Source organism: Trichosurus vulpecula, chromosome 2, assembly GCF_011100635.1.
Source record: "Trichosurus vulpecula isolate mTriVul1 chromosome 2, mTriVul1.pri, whole genome shotgun sequence".
NCBI classification, from domain to species: Eukaryota; Metazoa; Chordata; class Mammalia; order Diprotodontia; family Phalangeridae; genus Trichosurus; species Trichosurus vulpecula.
The window spans coordinates 439,616,163-439,639,355 of record NC_050574.1 but is presented as its reverse complement, the minus strand read 5'-3'; the positions used below and the strand labels follow the sequence as shown (position 1 = coordinate 439,639,355).

Sequence of the window (23,193 nt, the reverse complement as noted above, 5' to 3'; positions counted from 1 at the left end):
ACAGCTTGAATTAACTTCTTCCTGGCCAGGCCTAAAATTAATCTAGGGTATGAAGTAGAATATTGCTCAGAATATTAAAATATTGAATCATCTATCTGTGCCTAGCTCTTGAGCTCTAACTACATCCAGGTTTCATTTACATTTATAAATTCAGAGACTTAACATGTGATCTCTCATGTTGGAGGTATACAGACAGGAAGTGAAAGCCCCCCAGTGCTCTTGCAGAGAGGCTTTTGCCTCCATCCATGTCCTAGACCTTCTGTGGCCCTTCTAAACTTTTATGAATATGGTTGGGGAGTATCCCAACCATGATCATGTATTCATTTCCCATTGCAGAATTATGGAATAAAAGAGAAATTGCCTTTTCAGTTCACCAGGCCACTAAAGCTCACAAAAGATGGTAGCTTTTTCTTCTCAAGGCTCCCAGTCCTTATCTCTGTTCCAGAATTAGGATCTCTTCTCACAGCACCACAGTTTCTTACTGACATTCCTGGGAAGGTTTGTACCTTTCCATATGGCCAATCCCAGTGTCTCCTACACCTTCCCCTCTCTCTTCTCCAGATGACAAGGTTAGTAGAAGGAAAAAAGGAAGCAAAAAGCATAGACCACAACATAGATCATCATCCATCTTATTATATACTTTCTGATCATGATCCCTGGATGAAGGGGAGACTAATAATTTCCCATTGATTGAGGATCCTGGGATCATATCAGAAAATTTTCTGTCTTTTCTTTTAAAAGTAAGTTTTATTGAAGTCTTCTGTTTTTTAAAACTCATTATAGTTATCCCTGGTGTCCCTCCCTTTCACAGAAAGCCATCCCATATAACATAAAGCATTTTTTAAAGAGGAAAAAACATAAGCTTAACTAATTGATATATTGAAAAAGTCCAAAAACATGTGCATTATGTAACACCTGTGGACCTCCCACCTTTACAAAGTGGTGGGTTGGGGATATACTTTTGTATCTCTTCATTTGAGTCATGCTTCATCTTTATAATTTTGCTACATTCACTTTTGATTTTTTGATGTGTGGATTTTCTTTCCATTTGCATTGTTGTAGTTATTATGTATCTTGTTTTCTCAGTACTGCTTGCTTCACTCTGCATCAGTTCATAAAGATCTTTCCATGCTTTTCTGTATCCATCATATTTGCCATTTCTGAAAGCCCAGAAATATCCATTGCAGACGCATACTACTATCTATTTAGCTATTCCTCAGTCAATAGGCATCTGCTTCGTATCCTTTGCTTTCACAAAAAGTGCTGCTATGTCTTTAAGGCAGTGGGGTGGCACAATGGATAGAATGCTGTGTAGAAGTCAGGAAGATGAATTCAAATCCTTCCTCAGCCACTTGCTAGCTAGCTAGCACTGGGCATGTCGCTTAACCTCAGTCTGTTCTAATTTCCCCATTTATAAAGTGGGCATCACTCACTTCCCAGAGCTGTGATAATAAAATGAGATCATATTCGTAAAGGGCTTTTTCAAACCTGATAGGACTATATAAATGCATGTAATAAAGAAGATGATGATGATGGTAAATGATCTTTTCCCATGAATCCTCTTCCTGGGTCCAGAGGGAAACAAAATTCAAAGAGACAGAAGGACAAGCAAGGACACAGGTTACAAAGGCGTTATATGTATTGGCCAGACAACCCCATTTCTTATTTGCTCCAGATAAATGGGATTTTAATATTGTTTCGACTCCATCTTGGGTTACTTCCTCAAGTTGCATTTGAAGATTGAGCCCCCAAGTGGTGACTAATTACCCTCAAGGCTCCTCGGGTAGGTAACCTTGTGGGTCTATCCTTGTACTCAGGTGACTGTCTCTCCAAATCTATCTAAGTGTATTTGTTCCTGGCTCAGTGTACTGTATGTTACTGGTCCAGTTACTGGTGATATGGTCACTGGGGGAGGGCGTATGGAAAGAGGAGTATAAAATTTCCTCTTTGGTCATTCTTCACCTTCCTGACCTCTGGTAAAGGTGCAATGGTCTACCTTTATAAAGTGCTCCCAAGCTTGGAATCTCCCATGCTAGATGAATCATCTTCTCATTTCTTGTTTTTTATTACATAGGCCTACGGGGTAAAATTGATCCTTTCAGTTAAAAGAATTTTCCACAACAGAATGATCAGGGCTTCTGAATCTAGTTTTCACATAACAACTTAATCATGAATGACTATCATGGTTGTGAGGTTGTGGGAAAATCCCTTAACAACTACTACTATGTGATTACTTTCTGGGTATGTTGATTGATTCTTTTAATCAAAGGGGTGTTCATATCTGATAAAGGTATTCAAGGCTTTGGTGCATCTTGTTTATACACTGATATCTCATCTGGTCCTTATATTAATTGCATTAATTGAGGTGAAGGGTGGAACCTACCTCATTACAATATATTTAAATTAGATTTCTCCTTCTAGTTCCACATCCCAGGATCCTATGCCCCTCTTTCTGTCCTCCCCTCACCCCCAGTGAAGGTTTGCCTTAATTTTCTGTAAAGCAACCCTTCATAGACTTGAATGAACTTCCAGAATTTTCTTTTTTTCCAGCCTGCAGTAATCTCTATTACTCAGAGGTTTTATTTGTCTACTCTATATTTTTCTCTTTGTCTTTCTTCTTAAATTGTCAAGTCCAGACCTGGGCACTGTTTTAATCTGACTAAATACAATGAGAAGATTAAATTAAAGTTCCTACATAATATATATTTTATGCATCCTGGCAACTTAAGAAAAAACAATGTTGACTCTTATTCAACACATACCCAGGTGTGTGCTGGTAAATATTTAACAACTGGCTTGGGGAGAAGGGGGGAGGGAATGCACACAGGACACACATTTAAGTTTCATCTGCATCATTAACATTTTACCCATCGCTTTCTCAAGCCTTGAGATAATCAACAAAATAGTAAATCAAAGCCTGATTTACAGTATTGGCCGATTTGAGGTATAAATGCTTGTGCGTAAAATTTAGCAATCAGCTCCAGCACAAATGTGTGCTTATACTTACTATATCGCCCCTTTTTGTGAGTGGGGGCCAGTTAGCAGAGGGAGATTTGCATATTTAACCTGTCAAAAAGTAGTTTGTTTTTTATTTTCCTAAAGTGTCTGGGTCTAACGATATTTTGTGTAGGTCAGTTTTAACCTGATCCTTTGAGATGCTGGTTTTTACATTTTCCTCATACCTCTTACTTTCCTGAAACTTAGAAAATAATGAGCCAAATTCTTTAAAAATTTTGGATTTAGTAATCATCATGGGGGGTGGGGTTAGGAAGAGTAGAGGCAATTAGTGGAGCTAAGAGAATTAGTGTGCCCTCCAGGAGCAGTTGGGGGCACAGTGCTGGACTTAGTATCAGGAAAACCTGAGTTCAGATCCTGCCCCAGACACTTTCTAGTTGTGTGACTCTTGGGCATTTATCACTTAACCTCTCTCAGCCTTAGTTTCCTCACCTGTAAAATGCAGATAATAATTGCACCTTCCTCTCAGGGTGGTTGTGGGGATCAAATGAGATAACATATATAAAAAACTTTGTTAACCTTAAGGAGAGCTATTATATTGGATTGCAATTGAGACTAGGTGATGTTGCTTATGGCCTGGGCTGAAAGCAGGGGTGGAACTGGAAAATAAGTGTGAGATTCACCTGCGTGCCTCTTAGCTCTGTAAAGTTCTTTCATATTTAAGCAGGGGCCAGGACATAGCTTGGATCACTGTAGCTATCATACAGGGGGATCCCAACTACAGACTACCCACAGGACATTTTCTGAGATGGGCTAAATGTTTCTTTAGGTCAAAGGTTCTTAGCCTTTTTTTGTGTGTCACAGTCTCCTTTGGCTATCTAGTGAATGCTCAATGGACTCTTTCTCAGAATTGTGTTTTTAAGTACATAATATAAAATTCTTAGGATTACAAAGAAAACCAGTCATAGGGCAATATTATCTATCTATCTATCTATCTATCTATCTATCTATCTATCTATCTATCATCTATCTATCTATCATGTCTATCTGCCTATCTGCCTGTCTGTCTATCTATCAGTCTTTCTATCTACCTATTTATATTTTAAAGTTTATGAGCCTAGGTAAAAACTTCTGCTCAAGAGAGGGAATTTACAGGTAAAGTACAAGATGTATGTCTAGAAGACTATCTCACCTCCAGTATTTTTCTGAAGGGAATTTTTGTAAGGGAACAGTCAAACCTATGTGTACTTATGCTGATGATGAGAATCTAAAAGAACTAGTAACAATCCATTTCTCTAGATTGATTTGCTTTGTCTGCACTGTTTCTCCCAGTCCTGTTTCCGAGAGCAACCGAATAGTCCCCATGGTACTGATTAAAGCCTTCCTGGTCCTACAGGCTCCTGGAGCTGGTGGAGCATGGGAGGAGAGCAGGCTTGGCATCCAGGAACTACTTGTGCAGGCACAATCATCATGCACATAAGCTAGGATGAGTGAACTGGTAGTGGAGCAGGAGGATCATTTGTGGGTCAGTCGTGGAAAGTGATGCTAGAAACAGGAAGTATCACAATGCCCAAGGCAGCTGAAGGAAAGGCAAGGCCAAACTTTGGGCTTCAGTATACAATATGATATTGGTCTTGACAAAAATTTCCCTCAGTCTATTCAGCTCTGTGGGCACACAAACATGTATGTGCACACATCTTTATGCCTAGCAACCTGTGGTCATCTCCACACCCAATTTACCAACGAGTTCTCCTAACTGCTTTCATTGCTGCCTTTTTTCCCCTTCTATTCTTATGGGTTGTATTGATCTCCATTGCAATAACCATGACATTGTGGTGGCAGGTACAAGTGAAACTCCAACAGATAAACAACTCAAAGTATTATTTTAAGTAAGGAAAGACATTGAATGTTTTCATTTTCCCTCAAGTTATTGTCTTCATGATATATCTTTGGGATGAGCAAGAAGCATGTAAAAATAGGAATGTCCTTTTGCCAAAGGACAAGTAAGAATTATTTAAGGCCTTAGAAATTTATATTTTAAAAAAATGCTGCAGAAGTTTATTTCAAAGAACTTTCAACAACAGACATTTCAAAAGCATGCCTGGTTTTATTTTATGAGGAGCTTTTCTTTAAGTGAGATAAAGTTATTTAAAATTCCTTAGAACATTCTAGGAGAGAAGATGCCTTTGTGTTATTTGTGTGCCTGCAGTTCAGGATAAACATAGAAGACCATGCTTATTCATCTCTCTTCGCCTTGTAGACTTTAGACCGCATGAACCCCTTCCGTCCTTATGAGCGCTTTGATACCCTGAGACAATTCCTGGAGCACGACGGGCACGTTCTGCGTTTCTACTGCTTGTGGGATGACTCAGAATCAATGTTTGGTGACCCCAGAGAACTTGTTCTTCACTACTTTTTGTGTGATGATACCATTGAAGTCAAGGAAGTGATACCGGCCAACTCAGGCAGGGACGCTGTTCCATTATTCCTTAACAGGAGAAAGCTACCTAAGGTAAAAATAAAAAATAAAAAAAAAATCATACGAAGTTGGAGTTTGCTTTTCCACCTTAAAGACCTGACTCATTATTTCAATTGTCATCTGTTATGAACATGATGACAGTTACCATTCATTAGCCAGAGTGTTGAAATCACTGTGATTGTGTGAACTTCATTCCACATTCCTCTTTGGATACAATACAGGTTACAAAGAATAGGAAAAATTGGCGTCTGAGAACACTGAGTTTAAAGGGCAGCAAGGAAAGAATTTAGGTTCAGGGGAATTTATAGACCTTTTTTTTTAAACTATGCAGCTCTTTTACACAGGTTTATATAACAAAACAAGTTGAAATCAAAGGTACCTTCCCAAGCCATAGTAATTTAAGTCCAGTTTATGACTCAACAACATCTATCTGCACTTGACATTTACAATTTCTCTGTAGAGATTAGATGCCATCATCCATGTAGGTTCTGTCTACACATATATACAGATTTAACCATTTTGGGAGGAATTGGCCTATTACTATCTAGTTACTAATCAGTGGTTTTTAGTTGACTATTGGGGACGAGAGTGATACTTAGCATTCAGTTCAATCAAAGTGACCAAGCTAATTTGTGCATGAAAATAGAGGTCTCGAAGCTTTGTCACCATACTAAAACCTGGGTGATTTTATTTCACATTTGAGGTTTACTGTAATAACCACATATTTTAAAATCCATCAGAAACAAAGGCTAGTCTGTTCTTCTAGCAAAATCTCTGAGCTGAAAGCCACTGGCCACACGGGTAACTGATTAGCTTATAGTGGGAAGGGAGACTGCTTTTGACTACAGACTCTTAGCCCCATGCAGCACATGCTTATACCTGGGACATCACTATGCATGCCAGTTCACCTTTAAAAATGGCTGGCAGTGGGGGAAATGCATATATAGATACAATATAACACATATATAGATACATATATATATATAGATACAATACAATACATTACAAATACATATATAGTGCTTTTTTAAATACTTGGCCCTATAATTTAATTGATACAGGGAACTCCCAGATGAGGAAATCCTCTCTATTAATGGACCCAAGGCCAGCTCTTTATCCACCATGCCATGCTATTTCTTTATGCTTTTTGTAAAATGATCTAAAAAGTATTTGTATACCCAGTGCCTAGAGTAAGTACTTGATGTCATTGAAATAAAAGACTTAATACCAGTCAACTCAGGCATGGAGGAATGTGGATATTTTACCTGCACACAGACGCACATACATATACCTATATTTATTATTTCATATATTTAATTTCACATACATGCATATATAAAATTAAATATATGATATACCAAATAATATCTCAACATATTAAATCGATAGTTAAATAGATGGATATATACATACATCTATGTCTGCCACCAAGGTCATCCTCCAAAGATGTTTCTAAAATCTTATGCCCATGGATCCTATACCTCTGGCAGCTCTTATGGGTGATGAGTTCTGAGAAGGGAAGGATCCCAAAAGGCTAAGGGGATGAGACTTGGGGAAAATTTCATCAAAGATGGGAAGGGGAGCAGAATTTACAGAATGAATGTGAGACAGAAAAAGGGGAACAGAAGGAGACCAAACCTAAGAGAAGGCCTAGAAATGGAACAGTTTTACAAAATGCCTACCTCTCCCTTGGTCACAAAGAAAAAGCAATTGAAAGCACATTTTCTGCTTGTGGGAGCTGGGGTACTCACATTCACCATCTTTGTGTTCCAAGGCCAACACCTCTTTAGTACCTCTTCTTACTCAGTCTTCTGCTTTTCTTTCTTGTCAGTTTGCTCCAACTGGAGTATATCTCCCTGGCCAAATCACAGATCGAACAGTTCTCAATGTTTTTGGAGGATTAGTGGGAAATCAAGGACGATATCTTTTGGATAATTGTAAGGTGAGAGAATTACAGAATTTACTTTCCTGTAAAACTGTAAAACTGATAAAATTTGTTGATTTTTTTTATAATGATTCTCTAGAACCCGATATCGATAGCTAAATATTAGCAGAAAATAGGGTTTTGTCATTTTGTTAAATTTTATATTAGGGTATTGGAGTCTTAGAGCTACAGGAATTGTATTTGAAAGTATCTATCAATATCAGATTCTAGAGATATTTTTAATGCCATTATTTAATGTTACAAATTATTTTGATTTTGAAATTAGATATGTTGAATTATATAATTTATTTTTTTCTTTAGGAAGCTACCATGTTATGTTGACATTTCTGGTGGTACCTTACTTTGTTTTATTTATTTTTTAGACAGGAGCATTGAACGAGGAATTTTACAAAGCAGAAGACCTGAAAATAGGTGCAATAATTAATATTTGGGGGAGAAAAGTAATACTTTGTGATTGTGATGAATTTACAAAGCAATATTATAAGACTAAGTATGGAATTGGTAAGTGATACATATATAATGTATTTTTCCAATGGTAAATATTATTTGAAAAATCCTTTTTTTCTAGAAAAGGTTTGCCTTTGTGGGTTTAAAATTCTGAATGTGTAAGCTAAGGTATTATGTTGAGATAATTGAAACAGAAAGCTAAGTACAGTTCTTTTCACTGACTGTCTTGCATCTCATTGTGAATGTGATGATTGGGATTTAATATGTAGTTTACTTTCTTCTATCTCTGCTAGTGACTGCAAATATGTCTTCTTCTAAGTTTTCATTTAAAAAAAAAATCCCAAACTTGTCTTGAAGGTGCGCAATTTAAAAAAAATGTTTAATGATATCTTTTGCCATTTCCAAGTTAAAATGTAGTCAAGTGAAATCATACATTCTTTAGATTGAGGAATGGAAAATGTTGAGACTTAGGCTTTACCTGTAAAGAACAGAGTGACATTGAAGATGTGTTTCAGCTGCTGGATTAATTTGCTCAATATAGATGCCCAGCACAATAGAAAACCTGGAATAAAATCCTGGTTCTGCCATTTTGCTACTTGTTTAAAAAAATCATAAGCAAAGCCCTTTATCCCTCTGGCTTCAGTTTGCTTGCGTTCATATCTTTAAATAAAAATTTCTACATAAGGAGGTAAACATTATCTCATGGGTCTCACTAAGACTTAAACTTTGTGACTCCCTTGAAAACAGAAAAGATGCAAATACTGTTCATGTTTTTTTTCTGGGGTGGTGAGATTAATCAGTCAATCAACAAGCATTTTAAAAGCACCTACTGTGTGTCAATCATGGGGGATACAATTATGAAAGTAAGAATCCCTTTTCTCAAGGAGCTCACACTCTACTTTCTATTTTCTGACTCTATCTAGGATTACAGTGGAAGGATAGGAATGTTACAGCCATGCTTGGCATCCTACATAGCTTTTCACATAATCAACATAAATCATATCTGCTCCAAGCCTTCTCTCTTGGCTAAACATCCCAACTTCTTTCAACAGATCCTCACGTGGTAGTGGTTTATAGTCCCCCTAGAGTCATGGCTGCTTCTACTTTGGGTGCACCGGAACTTATTAATGTCCTGTCCCAAATATCTTGTACTAAAATGGACACAATACTCCAAATATGGTCTGACCAGGGAGACAGACTATCATGTCACTTGGTTTGAGCACTATATGGATCTTTTAATGTACCTCTGTATTGAGTCAGGGATTTTATTTGGTTGGTTTTGCTTCTCTGTTATATTGTTGATTCAAATTCAAATTGTAATCCATTAAAGGCCCTGGATATTTTCCCCACAGGAATGGCTGTCTAGCCATATCTGTTCTGTCCTGTAATTATACACATTATTCCATGAACCCAAGGGTAGGGCTTTGCATTTATTCCTACAAAATTTAATCTTATTGGATCGGCCCATCATGCTAGCCTACTGAAAACTTTTTGGACATCAGGTATTTTAGCTAACCCTTCCAGGTTTGAGTCACCTGCATATTTGATGAGCATGACATTTTTAACCTTATTCATGTTGCTGAAAATAATATTAAGCAGCAAACAGACAAGGATGCATCCGTGGGGAAAAGTACTAGAGACCTTCTCCCAAGTTGACATTGACCCTTTAATCACTACTCTGTGGGCTTTGCCATTCATCCTGTTTGAATTCCATTATCATCTAACCTATTTATTTTTTATCTTGTCCATAATGATAGCAAGAAATACATTTTCAAATGCCTTGATGAAGACCTAGTATACTATAGTGATGTGCAAATTAACAGGATCAAAATAAAATATATATTTTGCCATACAACAAATCTTATAACTTTTTACATCTTAAAAAACTTTTAATATTCAATATAGTCCATTTTAAATTTTTTAAGTTTTAGAAAGTATTTTACTTCTATTTTCAGTTTCATATTCTCTCTCTCCCTCCTTCTACCCTTCCCCCATTCATTGAGAAGGGAAGAAATATGATACCTATCATGCAAAATATTTCCACATTAGCTACGCATGTTCTGGGGTCAGGGTGGGGGAAATAAAATAAAGAAAGGGAAAAATAGGCTTCAAATTTGCTCTCTCTGTCTGGAAGTGAACAATATTTTATATTTATGTCATGAGTCCTTTGGAGTTGTGGTGGCTGTATTGATCAGAGTTACTAAGTCACAGTTGATTAGCCTTACAATATTGTCGTTACTATGTAGATTTACTAGGTAAATGCTCTCCTCATTCTACTCACTTCACTTTGCATCAGTTGGTATAAGACTTCCCAGGTTTTTCTGAAATCATGCCTTTCATCATTTATTACAGCTCAATAGCATTAATGTGACCCCATTTTCCAGTCACTTGCTTTGTATGATGTGGCATTGACTTCACAAGATTTTGACCCACGTTCTCTAATTTTTTGTCATTAAACCGCACATACAACATTAGATATTAAGCACTTTCCCAAGTAAAACCTTAATTATAGTCATAGGTTTTCAGTGGGGTTTAAATCAGGCAAGTTCCCAGACCATTGAAGCCTGTTGATCTCCATGGCTTGGATGAATTTCTTAACTTTTTTTTTTGTGATATGAGGTATGGGATAAGCTCATGTAGCATTTCATCACCATTTGAGAATTATTATAAATCCAGACCAATTCTTTGTGTCACCATATTAGTATGTTTATCAGAATTTATAATTTCCTCCATGTGGTCAAAACTTCTTGGCTCACTGTAAGTAAAAAGTTCCTGTAGAATTTTTGGGTGGATGCTTTAAGGTCAGATGAAAGTATTCAGATGTTACAGGCTCCTCTGTACCTCTTCTGACATTGATTTTGATATATTCTTGAATGAAAAAGTGAATTTCGTCATTAAAAATTACCTTTTCCCAATCTTCAGTGCTCCTGTCTCTATATTTTATTTTTTGTCTATGACAAGTATTTTTTTCATGATATGTTAGCTCTTTTAAAAAAAAAAACTAGTCTTCTCACTGTTCAACTTCCTTTATACCATATTATAGAGGAATCTGTAACAATTCCTTCAGCTGCCATACTCCTCTGAATATCTTTGCTTCTCTTCTGAGAAGTAATATGGCTGTTTCATAGCATTTGCCTTTCAGTACTTGGCATTGTTATTTGCTTTGAACTTAGGTGCAACTGATCTTAGTTCATCATGAGCTTGAATGATCCTTAAAACATTTGATTTTAATCATACCAATAGCCTACAATGTCTCTAACATTCACTGAAGTGTGCTCTTTAAGAGCTACAAATTTTGCATGTTTCTGTAGTAAGAACCCATTTAAAAAAAACTTGCAGAATTAAAAACACGATGAAAGAGAGCAATGAAGAATGTTTACAACATGAAATCCCTCATTCATATGACATAATTAACTTAAGGTGGGGAAACCAGCTAGTTAGCTCAGTGGGCCTGGAATCAGGAAGATCTGAGTTCAAATCCAACCTTAGACACTTACTAGCCATGTGTCCTTGCACAAGTCTCTTAACCTTTGCCAACCCTCGTTTCCCCATCTGTAAAATGGAGATATTGATAAGCATCTACCTCCCAGAGTTGTTGTGAGAACCAAATGAGATAATATTTGTGAAGTGCCCAGCTTAGTGGCTGGCACATATCAAATGCTATGTAAATGTTGGCTATTATTTTTATTATTAATTCAGTTTTACCTAGTTAAAGGTAGATGTTTTAATTCAGCAGAAGTACACGTCAATAATTATTGCTATTGCAAAATGAAACCACATCAAAATCATTGCTTGTTCTAAATAATTTGCACTCTGCCCTTGATTTACCAGTGTAGTCAGTAATTGTCAAAAAAGAAATGAAACCTTTAAAAATATTTGTTTTAAGCTTAAATACTAAAACTTAAATACAAAATAAGAAAAGAAAAAAACCATTGTCATATACACAGCAGAATGTAAGAGAGGATTGAAAATACACAACAATAAATTTCCATTTCAAAAAAGCCTATCTAATAAATACTACGCACTCTGTTCTGAGCTGTCCATCTTTTCTTTGCTTCCTTATAAGTTTTCTTTTGTTCTCTGCTGTGTACTTTTTACTTTGTTTTTTCTCCCTTCCTCCCCCCTCCCCCAAGAAGGCTACAATTAAGCACAGAGAAATAGATATACATATACATACATGCACATATATACACATATACACACAAACATATATACATATATGCACATATGTACACTTATATATACATAAATACTCTTATATACACATGCATATTCTTAGATATCTATAATCATTCTCATATATAGACATATATATCCCTATCTATGTAAGGATCTATATATGCATCTATGTAAGACTGTGCTATATTTGTTTATCCTCTGTTTCTCTGAGGGTGGATTATGTCTTCCTTCATAGGTCTGAGTCTTTCCATAATTTTTTAAGTCTACCAACTCGTCGTTTCCTATACAAAAGCAATATTCCAACCTTACACTGTCTGGTTATTATAAGTAGTCTAAAACAATATTAATATGGCTGACATATAGTGTAGTTTCCCTTTTTTCCCTCTTTATGAAGCTGTTTTTTTATGAAAGTTAGACTGCTTCTTCCTGACCATTATTTTCTTTTCTAAATGCTCATGAGCCATCTTTTTAATAATACATTTCAGAATTTTGTCAAGAATTGAAATCAGGATTTCTTCATCTTCTTCTCTTCCTCCTCTTCCTTCTCCTCTTTCTTCTTTTTCTCCTCTTCCTCTTCCTCCTTTCCTTCTCTTCATCCTCCCTTTCCTCTCCTTCCTTTCCCTTCCTTCCTTCCTTCCTTCCTTCCTTCCTTCCTTCCTTCCTTCCTTCCTTCCTTCCTTCTTTCCTTCCTTCCTTCCTTCCTTCTTTCTTTCCTTCCTTTCTTCCTTCCTTCCTTTCTTTCCTTCCTTTCTTTTCTTCTTCCTTCCTTCCTTCCTTCCTTCCTTCCTTCCTTCCTTCCTTCCTTCCTTCCTTCTTTCTTTCTTTCCTTTCTTCCTTCCTTCCTTTCTTTCCTTCCTTTCTTTTCTTCTTTCTTCCTTTCTTCCTTCCTTCCTTTCTTCCTTCCTTCCTTCCTTCCTCATTTGCCCATCTCATTTTGGGTAAACATGCTGTTACAATTTCATTACTGAGAGCATTCTAATTCTCCTGTGCTGGTTTCTCTGGCAGAATTTTAGGCCCAATGACCCTATTATCCTTTATCTGAAGTCTTTCAAATCTAATCTCCCCAAATTTAGGGTATCAGACTGGCTTCCCTTTTCTTTTTTATCATAAATTTTAAGAGGTAGTAGATCTTTGCCCTTATTACTTCAGCAATCACTTCCTTCTTGCTGTACCGAACCTGATAAAAATAGTTTTTGTTTCTGTTTTTTGCTTCCACCATTTGAAGAAATCCATTATCTTTAAGGCAGGCCAAGAATTTATCAGTTGTTCAGCTTTTCACAGATCCAAAAAATTACCAGGTATTTAAAAGTACAGCATCTCAACTATAGCATGCCATTTGCCAAGCTTGTGATCTATTTTTTTAAAATAACAGTTTTGTAGTTTCTTTTTGTTTTTATACCATTGCCACTTCTTGTTAGTTCCTTCATGATTCTAATCATTTAACCCTTCCTTGTAACAGAAAAAATTCAAGTAAAGTCAAGTGACACCACAACTACTTTCAGGGTAGAGTTCATTTTACATGCAAAGTTGCCTCCTCTCTAAAGAAAGGAGACAGGTATATTTCCTATCACTACCTTAGGAATGATTCATGAGGGTTCCAAATGCTTCTTGATGTTATCACTTACATTGTTTTAATCATTGTGGATAATGTGATCTTGGTGGGCTTCCTTCATTCTGCATCACTTTGTGTCTCCATTTTTGGCTAAATTCCTCATATTCATCATATATTATGGTTCAATAATATTCTGTTGCTTTTGTATTCCATGGTTTATATGGCTATACCGTAATTGATAGTCAATCCATTTTATGTCAGATTTTTTACTGTCTCAAAGAATGTTGCTATGGGGGTGAGGGGCAGAGCCAAGAGGGCAGAGTAAAAGCAGGGACTTGCCTGAACTCTCCTCCAAATACTTTAAAAAATGACTTAAACAAATTTTAGAGCAGTAGAACCCACAAAAAGATGGAGTGAGACAAATTTCCAGCCCAAGACAGCTTACAAAGTTGGCAGGAAAGGTCTATTGCACCAGGCTGAGAGAGGAGTATAGTCCAGTGCAGGCTGTGCCAGCACAGACCAGACTTCAGGGTGACTGAATTGCTGGCAGCTGTGGCCGGTTTCCAGACCTCTCAGCCCACAGACAACAGGGACAACTTGAAAGGTCAGCAGGAAGGGTCTGTCACACCAGGGTAGGAGTGGAGCGCAGTCCAGTGCAAACTCGGCCAGCACAGCCTGGCCACAAGCCAGGGGCAGTCCTTGGGAGTGACTGAATTGGTAGTGGCAGTGGCTGCTTCTGGGGCTCCCAGCCCACGGATGGTAAGGAGTTGAACAACTGGTCAGAAGGAGATTATAGGGGCCTCTTTGCTAGCACTGAGGCAGGACTCTGTTGCTTTGCCCAGGCTCAGATCTGGGTCCCAGTCCTCGGTGGCAGTCACAGGGTGAGGAGGAGGACTAGCATAGCAGAGCTAGTCATAACAGTGGAGGAGGAACCTCCCCCACCCATGGTTCCAGGGCAGAAAACAGGGTTTGTGGTTGATCATAGACCAGAGCAAAGGCCAGGAGAGTAGAAAACATCTCTCCTTAGATCATTCCATCTTGTAAGAAATGAAAACTTACAGGTTCCTAGAAATATCTCTGAAAACAGCTGCACAAAACCCCTGAAGTTTGGGACAGTGTGCTCTCCACCCTGGAAGCAGAGCCCTACTTTGACAAACAGTTAATAATCAAATAATATGCTGGGAAAATGAGCAAATAATGGGAAAAAAAACCTCTCACTATAGAAAGTTATTATGGTGACAAGGAAGATCAAAACACACACTTGGAAGAAGACAGCAAAGTCAAAGCTCCTAAAGCCTCCAAGAAAAATATGAATTGGTTTGAGGTCCTGGAAGAACTCAAAAAGGATTTTTAAAATCAAGTAAGAGAAGTAGAGGAAAAATTGGGAAGAGAAATGAGAGGGAGGCCAGAAAATCATGAGAAAAATGTCAACAGCTTGGTTAAGGAGACACAAAAATACTAGGGAAAATAACACCTTAAAAATAGACCAGGCCAAATACCAAAAGAGGTCCAAAAGCTCAATGAAGAAAATAATTGCTTAAAAATTAGAATAGAGCAAATGGAAACTAATGACTTTTTGAGAAACCAAGAAGCAATAAAACAAAGCCAAAAGAATGAAATAAAATAAAAGACAATGTGAAACATCTCACTGGAAAAACAGCTGATTTGGAAAATAGATCAAGGAGAGATAATTTAAAAATATTGGACTACCTGAAATTCATGATCAGAAAAAGAACCTAGACATAATCTTTCAAGAAATTATCATGGAAAACTGCTTGGATATTCTAGAACCAGAGGGTAAAAGAGAAATTGAAAGAATCCAACAATCACTTCCTGAAAGAGATCACAAAATGAGAACTCCCAAGAATACTATGGCCAAATCCCAGAATTCCCAGGTCAAGGAGAAAATATTGCAAGTAGCCGGAAAGAAACAATTCAAGTATTATGGAGCCACAGTCAGGATAACACAAGATTTAGCAGCTTCTATGTTAAAGGAATAGATAGCTTGGAATATGATATTCTGGAGGGCAAAGGAGCTAGGATTACAACCAAGAATCACCTGCCCAGCAAAACTGAGTATAATCCTTCAGGGGAAAAAATGGATATTCAATGAGATAGAGGACTTTCAAGCATTCTTGAAAAGAATGAATTGAATAGAAAAGACCAGAGCTAAATAGAAAATTTGAATTTCAAATGCAAGATTCAAAAGAAGTGTAAAAAGGTAAACAGGAAAGGAAATCATAAAGGACTTAATAAGGTTAAACTGTTCACATTCCTACATGTGAAGACAATAGTTGTAACTCATAAGACTTTTCTCATTATTTGTCTATTAGAAGGAGTATATGTAGACAGAGAGCACAGGTGTGAGTTGAATATGTAGGGAAGATATCTAAAAAATGAAATTAAGGTAGGAGAGAGGAATGTACTCGGAGAAGGAGAAAGGGAGAGGTAGAATGAGGTAAATTCTCTCACATAAGCGAGGCAAAAAAAAAGCTTTCACAATGGAGGGGAAGAGGGAGGAGGTCAGGGGAGAGTTAGTGAACTTTATTCTCATCAGAATTGACTCAAAGAGGGAATAAGATACACAGGCAATGGGGTATAGAAATGTATCTTACCTTACAGGAAAGTAGAAAGGGAAGGGGATAAGAAAAGGGGGCATGATAGAAGAGAGGATAGATTGGGGAAAGGTATAGTCAGAAGGAAAACACTTTTGAGGAGGGACAAGGTGAAAGGAGAGAGATAATAGAATAAATGGGACTAAGGGAGATAGGATGGAGGAAAATACAGTTAGCACAGTTAGTAACTGTGAAAAATTTTTTTTGAAGCAACTGTGTGAAATTTATAAAAAGTAAGAGCCATTCCCCAATTGATAAATGATCAAAAGATATAATCAGTTTTCAGATGAAGTAATTTTTAAAAATTGTTTTATTGTTTAATATTTTTTAGTTTTCAAGATTGATTTCCACCAGATTTTGAGTTACAAATTTTCTCCCCATTTCTACCCCTCCCCCACCCCAAGATGGCATATATTCTGATTGACCCTTTCCCTAGTCTGCCCGCCCTTCTGTCACCCCCCCCCCCCGGTCTCCTTTCCCCTTATTTTCTTGTAGGGCAGGATAGATTCCATACCCCATTGCTTGTATATCTTATTTCCCAGCTGCATGTAAAAACAACTTTTTTTTGAACATTTGTTTTTAGAACTTTGAGTTCCAATTCTCTACCTCCTTCCCTCCCCACCCAACGTCTTTGAGAAGGCAAACAATTCAGCATAGGCTACACATATATCATTATGCAAAACATTTCCATAACAGTCATGTTGTGAAAGACTAACTATATTTCCTATACTGTCCCCCTTTATTCAGTTTTCTCCCTTAACCCTGTCCCTTTTCAAAAGTGTTTTCCTCCTCTGATCTGCCCTCCCTTCTATCATCCCACCTCTCTTATTCCCTTCCCCCCTACTTTCCTGTAGGGTAAGATACCCAATTGAGTGTGCGTATTATTCCCTCCTTAAGTCAAATGTGATGAGAGCAAGATTCACTCATTTGCTTTCATCTGCCTCCTCTTCCCTTCCGATAGAACTGCGTTTTCTGGCCACTTTTATGTGAGGTAATTTACCCCATTCTATCTCTCCCTTTCTCCTTCTCCCAATATATTCCTCTCTCACCCCTTAATTGTATTTATTTATTTATTTTTAGATATCATCCCTTCATATTCAACTCACCCTGTGCCCCTTGTCTATATATATGTACATGCCTTTCAACTACCCTAATACTGAGAAAGGTCTCATGAGTTACAAATATTATCTTTCCATGTAGGAATGTAAACTAAATAGTTCAAGTTTAGTAAGTCCCTTTCCTGTTTACCTTTTCATGCTTCTCTTGATTCTTGTATTTGAAAGTCGAATTTTCCATTCAGCTCTGGTCTTTTCATTGAGAAAGCTTGAAAGTCCTCTATCTTATTGAAAATCTATATTTAGCCCTGGAGTACTATACTCAGTTTTGCAGGGTAGGTGATTCTTGGTTTTAATCCTAGCTCCATTGACTTCTAGAATATCATATTCCAAGCCCTTCCATCCCTTAATGTAGGAGCTGCTAGATCTTATGTTATTCTGATTCTGTTTCCACAATACTCAAATTGTTTCTTTCTGGCTGGTTGGAATATTTTCTCCTTGACCTGGGTACTCTGGAATTTGGCTACAATATTCCTAGGAGTTTTCTTTTGGAGATCTTTTTCAAGAGGTAATTGGTGGATTCTTTTAATTTCTCTTTTACCCTCTTCTTCTAGAATATCAGGGCAGTTTTCCTTGATAATTTCTTGAAAGATAATGTCTAGGCTCTTTTTTTGATCATGGCCTGCAGGTAGTCCAGTAATTTTTAAATTATGTCTCCTGGATATACTCTCCAGGTCAGTGGTTTTTCCAATGAGATATTTCACACTACGTTCCATTTTTTCATTCTTTTGGTTCTGTTTTATAATATCTTGATTTCTCATCAAGTCACTAGCTTCTGCTTGCTCCATTCTCATTTTTAAGGTGGTATTTTTTTCAGTGGTCTTTGGACCTCCTTTTCCATTTGGCTAATTCTGCCTTTTAAGGCATTCTTCTCCTCATTGACTTTTTGGAGCTCTTTTGCCATTTGAGTTAGTCTATTTTTAAGGTGTTAGTTTCTTCAGTATTTTTTTGGGTCTCCTTTAGCCAGTCATTGACTTGTTTTTCATGATTTTCTTGCATCACTCTCATTTCTGTTCCCAATTTTTCCTCTACTTCTCTTATTTGCTTTTCCAAATCCTTTTTGAGCTCTTCCATGGCCTGAGACCAATTTACGTTTCTGTTGGAGGCTTTTGATGTAGGATCTTTGGCTTTGTTGACTTCTCCTGGCTGTATGTTTTGATGATCTTTGTCACCAAAGAAAGATTCTATAGTCTGAGTCCTTTTATGCTCCTTGCTCCTTATGTTCCCAGCCAACTTACTTGACCCTTGAGCTTTTTGTCAGGGTATGACTGCCTTCCTAGTGGAGAGTGACTTATTCCAAGCTTCAAGAGTCTTGCCCTGCTGTTTTCAGAGCTGCATCTACACAGCAAGCTCTGCCACACCAGTGCTCCTCCTCCCCCAAGAACTGCCAACCATGACTGTGACGCAGATCCAAGCAGGGCAAAGCAAGAGAACCCTGCCTCTGTGCCAGCAAAGTGTTCCCTGCACTGCCACTCTGATCTGCTGCTTGATTCCTCCCACCAGGTGTACCTGGGGCAGCTGCAGGAGCTTCTTGCTGCTTCTGGGCCACCTCTGCCACCTCTGGGGCTGGGGCTGGACCACGCACCTCTCTCACCCTGATCTAGAAGTTTTCCCACTGACCTGCTAAGTTGTCTTTGGTGTTTGTGGGTTGAGAAGTCTGGTAACTGCTACAGTTCAGTGATTCATGGCCCTAGGGCTTGCTCCACCCAATCTATTCCCAGCCTGGTCCTTCGTGGCACGGTCCATGCTGGGCTCTACTCCGCTCCCAGTATGGTGCGATAGACCCTTCTCAATCACCATCCAGGCAGTCCTGGGCTGTTATTTCATGGGTTCTGTAGCTCTAGAATTTGTTCAGAGCCATTTTTACAGGTGTTTGGAGAGATTTGAAGGAGAGCTTAAGCGATTCCCTGTTTTCCATCCACCATCTTGGCTCTGTCCCCCTCCAGATAAAGTAATTAAAGGTATAGCCATATGAAAAAATATTATAACTCACTATGGATTGGAGAAATGCAAATTAAAACAATTCTGAGGTATTACCTTATACCTTTTAGATTGGCCAATAGGACAGAAAAGGTAAACGATAAATGTTGGAGGGGATGTGGGAAAAAATGAGACATTAATGCACTGTTGGATTTGTGAAATGATTAAACCGTTCTATAGAGCAATTTGGAACTATGCTGAAAGGACTGTAAAACCATGAATACCCTTTGACCTAGAAATACCACTACTAGGTCTTTATTGCAAAAGAGATTAAAAAAATAAAAAGGAAAATTACCTATGTGTACAAAAATATTTATAGCAGCTTTTTTTTCTGGGGGTAAAGAATTAGAAATTGAGGGGATGCCCATCAGTTAGGAAATGGCTGAACAAGTTGTGGTATGTAATTATAATGGAATACTATAAGCAATGATGAGCTGTATGCTCCCCGAAAAACCTGTAAAGACTTGCATGGGCTGTTGCAAAGTGAAATGTACAGGGTACAAAGTAATTGAAATAATGTAAGATGATCAGCTGTGAATGACTTAGTTATACTCAGCAACACAATGATCCATGACCACTTAGAAGGACTTAGGAAGAAAAATGCTATCCATCCCCAGAGAAAAAACTGATGGCGGTGTCAGAATACAGATTGAAGTGTACTTTTTTAAACTTTTAAAATTTTTCTTGAGTTTTTTTTTGGTCTATGTTTCCTTTTGCAACACGACTATTATGGATATGTTTTGTATGACTGCACATGTATAGCCTATGTGAAATTGCTTGCCTTCTCAGTGAAGGGGTGGGTTGGGGTGGGGAGGGAGGAAGGGAGAGAACTTGGAACTCAAAGTTTTAAAAACAAATGTTAAAAATTGTTTTTACATGTTACTGGGGGAAAACTAAATAATAGATACAAAAAATAAAATAAAAACGAATACTGATATATATATATATATGTATATATATATATGTATATATATATATATATATATATATATATATATATGTATATACTGGATATACTTAGGACCTTTCTGTCATTGATCTTTTGGGTACAGAGGCTCAACTTATTTTATTGCACTTTGCTTTATTGTACTTTGCAGATACTGTATTTTTTACAAATTGAAGGCTTGTGTCAACCCTGCATCAAGCAAGTCTATCTATGTCATTTTTCCCATATTACCATGTGCTCACATTCTGTCTCTGTGTCACATTTTGGTAATTCTTGCAATATTTTAAACTTTTCCCATATTTATCACATTTGTTATGGTTATCTTTGACATTACTATTGTAATTGTTTTGGGGTGTCAGGAACCATGCCCATAGAACATCATAAATTTAATTGCTAAATGTTATATGTTTTCTGAAGCTCCACTGAGCAGGGGTTCCCCCATCTCGCCCCCTGTCTTCCTCTATATTCCCTGAAGCACAACAATATTGAAATTAGGCCAATTAATAATCCTACAATGGCTTCTAAGTTTTAAAGTGAAAGGAAGTGTCAATAGATGTGGCAGACTTCGTTGCTGTGTTAGTTTAAGAAATTGCCACAGCCACCCCAGCCTTCAGTAACCACCACCCTGATCAGTCAGCAGCCATCAGCACTGAGGCAAGACCTTCCACCAGCAAAAAGATTATAACTTGCTAAAGGCTCAGGTGATAAGTTAGCAGTTTTAGCAGTAAAGTATTTTTTGATCAAGGTATGTACATTTTTAGACATGATACTATTGCACAATTCATAGACATAATACCGTGTAAAGGTAACTTGTACATGCACTGGGAAACCAAAAAAATTCATGTGACTTGCTTTGTCAAATGAGTTATTTAGTAACCTTTCTCACAAAATTTGAAATTTATTTTTAGGACGGTTGGAACAATTGCGTTGATATATTTCCTAAATTGTGCACAGGGAATAGCTAGCAGGCTGGTTTGGCTAGAATGAAAAGTATACGAAGGGGAGTAATATTAAGTAGCCTTGGAGATGTAGATGGGAACCAGAATGTGAAGGGCCAGGTAGAGATTTTGAATTTATTGTAGTCCAATTCTAGTACAACCACTGAAGATTTTTGTAACATTTTTGCTTTAATCATATCAATTTGTCAGTGATGTGGAGGTAGTGCTACTCAGAGAAGAGTCCAAAAAATAGATTTTTTGCAGTCATCTAGATCAGAGATGATGAGGAACTGAACCAGGGTAGAGGGCATGTGAATGTAGAAAATGGAACAGATAGGAGATACCCGAAGGTAGGATTAATAACATTGGCAACTGATTAAATATAGAGATTGACAGAGAGACAGAAACGTAAAGGATGATTTCAAGGTTGAAAACTGGAATGACTAGAACTGTGATGTGTGGTATCATCACTAGAAATTAGAAAGTTTGGAGGAAGGAGATGGGTTTGAGTTCCATTATGGACACATTGAGTTTGAGATAATATATTCGGGGGAGATGGCCAACAGATAATGCACCACTAAGTTCAGGAGAGAGATGACATTTATTTGTGCATATGTGTACATATGTGTATACATGCACACGTACACACGTGCATATATGTATATATATACATGTATTACATATGCACATGTATGTGCTTAATCTCTCCCTCTTTTTATATGAGTTTAGAGATGATAATTTGAACTGAAGGGACCTGATCTACAGTGAGCAAAGAGAAGAATATCTATCATAATATCTTAGGCGGATGTCCTATATGATGGGCATGTTTAAAAAAAGAATGATGGCTTAATAAAAGTAACCAAGAAGGGTCAGAGAGGAGCAAAACTAAGATCAGTGTCACAGGAAGCAAAGGAGAGCTTACCTTGTATGATAGAGTAGGCAATATTGTACAAAGCTGCAGAAAGGTTGTTTTAATTGTGCATAGAGAACTAAAACCAGGGTTTTTTTATGAGCTCTGTTGTTAGGCTTTGTGAATTACTGGTCTTCTCTACTGATATTCTACCATTGGATTACCTACAATTCTCCATGGTCTCCACTACAGCACACAGTATGTGGGTAGTTTTCCCCCACTTCTCCCTCTGTTTTTAGCATAAAGCCTTCTAATTCAGATTTTCAAAGGTTCAAGCCCTTATTTGGTGCACTCTATCTCTTTATAAGGGATCATCATTCCTCTATTTATAACTGTGGTCCAAGAATCTAAATCTTATTCTCATATACTACCCTTTTTATTTAATTTATTTAATATATTTAGTTTTCAGCATTGATTTTTACAAGAGTTTGAATTATGAATTTTCTCCCCATTTCTACCCTCCCACCCACTCCAAGATGGCATATATTCTGGTTGCCTGTTCTCCAGTCAGCCCTGCCTTCTGTCACCCCACTCCCCTCCCATCCCCTTTTACCTTCTTCTCTTGTAGGGCAAGATAAATTTCTATGCCCCATTACCTGTGTATCTTATTTCCTAGTTGCATACAAAATCTTTTTTCTTGTTTTTGAACATCTGTCTTTAAAACTGAGTTCCAAATTCTCTCCCCTCTTCCCTACCCCTCCACCCAAGAAGGCAAGCAATTCAACATATGCCACATATTGTATTATTATATAAAAACCTTCCACAATACTCATGTTGTGAAAGACTGTTTTGCTCCTTCCTAACATATCCCCCTTTATTGAATTTTCTCCCCTGACCCTGTACCTTTTTGAAAGTGTTTGTTTTTGATTACCTCCTCCCCCTATCTGCCCTCCCTTCTATCATTCCCCCTTTTTTATCTTCTTCTTCCTTCTTTCCTGTGGGGTAAGATACCTTGAGTGTGTATGGTATTCCCTCCTCAGGTCAGATCCGATGAGAGCAAGATTTATTCATTCCCCCTCACCTTCCCCCTCTTCCCTTCCTATAGAATTGCTTTTTCTTGCCACTTTTATGCGAGATGATTTACCCCATTCTATCTCTCCCTTTCTCCCTCTCTCGGTATATTCCTCTCTCA

General features: G+C 37.5%; 1 protein-coding gene across 1 annotated transcript in view; it reads left to right on the top strand.

Annotated features, from left to right (window-relative positions):
- Positions 1 to 23,193, top strand: part of EFHC2 (EF-hand domain containing 2) — a 280,790-nt gene that overhangs the window by 122,023 nt on the left and 135,574 nt on the right. Inside the window, 3 exon segments of the mRNA XM_036747276.1 lie at positions 5,216 to 5,467; positions 7,266 to 7,376; positions 7,742 to 7,880. Of these exon segments, the coding sequence (XP_036603171.1) occupies positions 5,216 to 5,467; positions 7,266 to 7,376; positions 7,742 to 7,880 (502 nt within the window).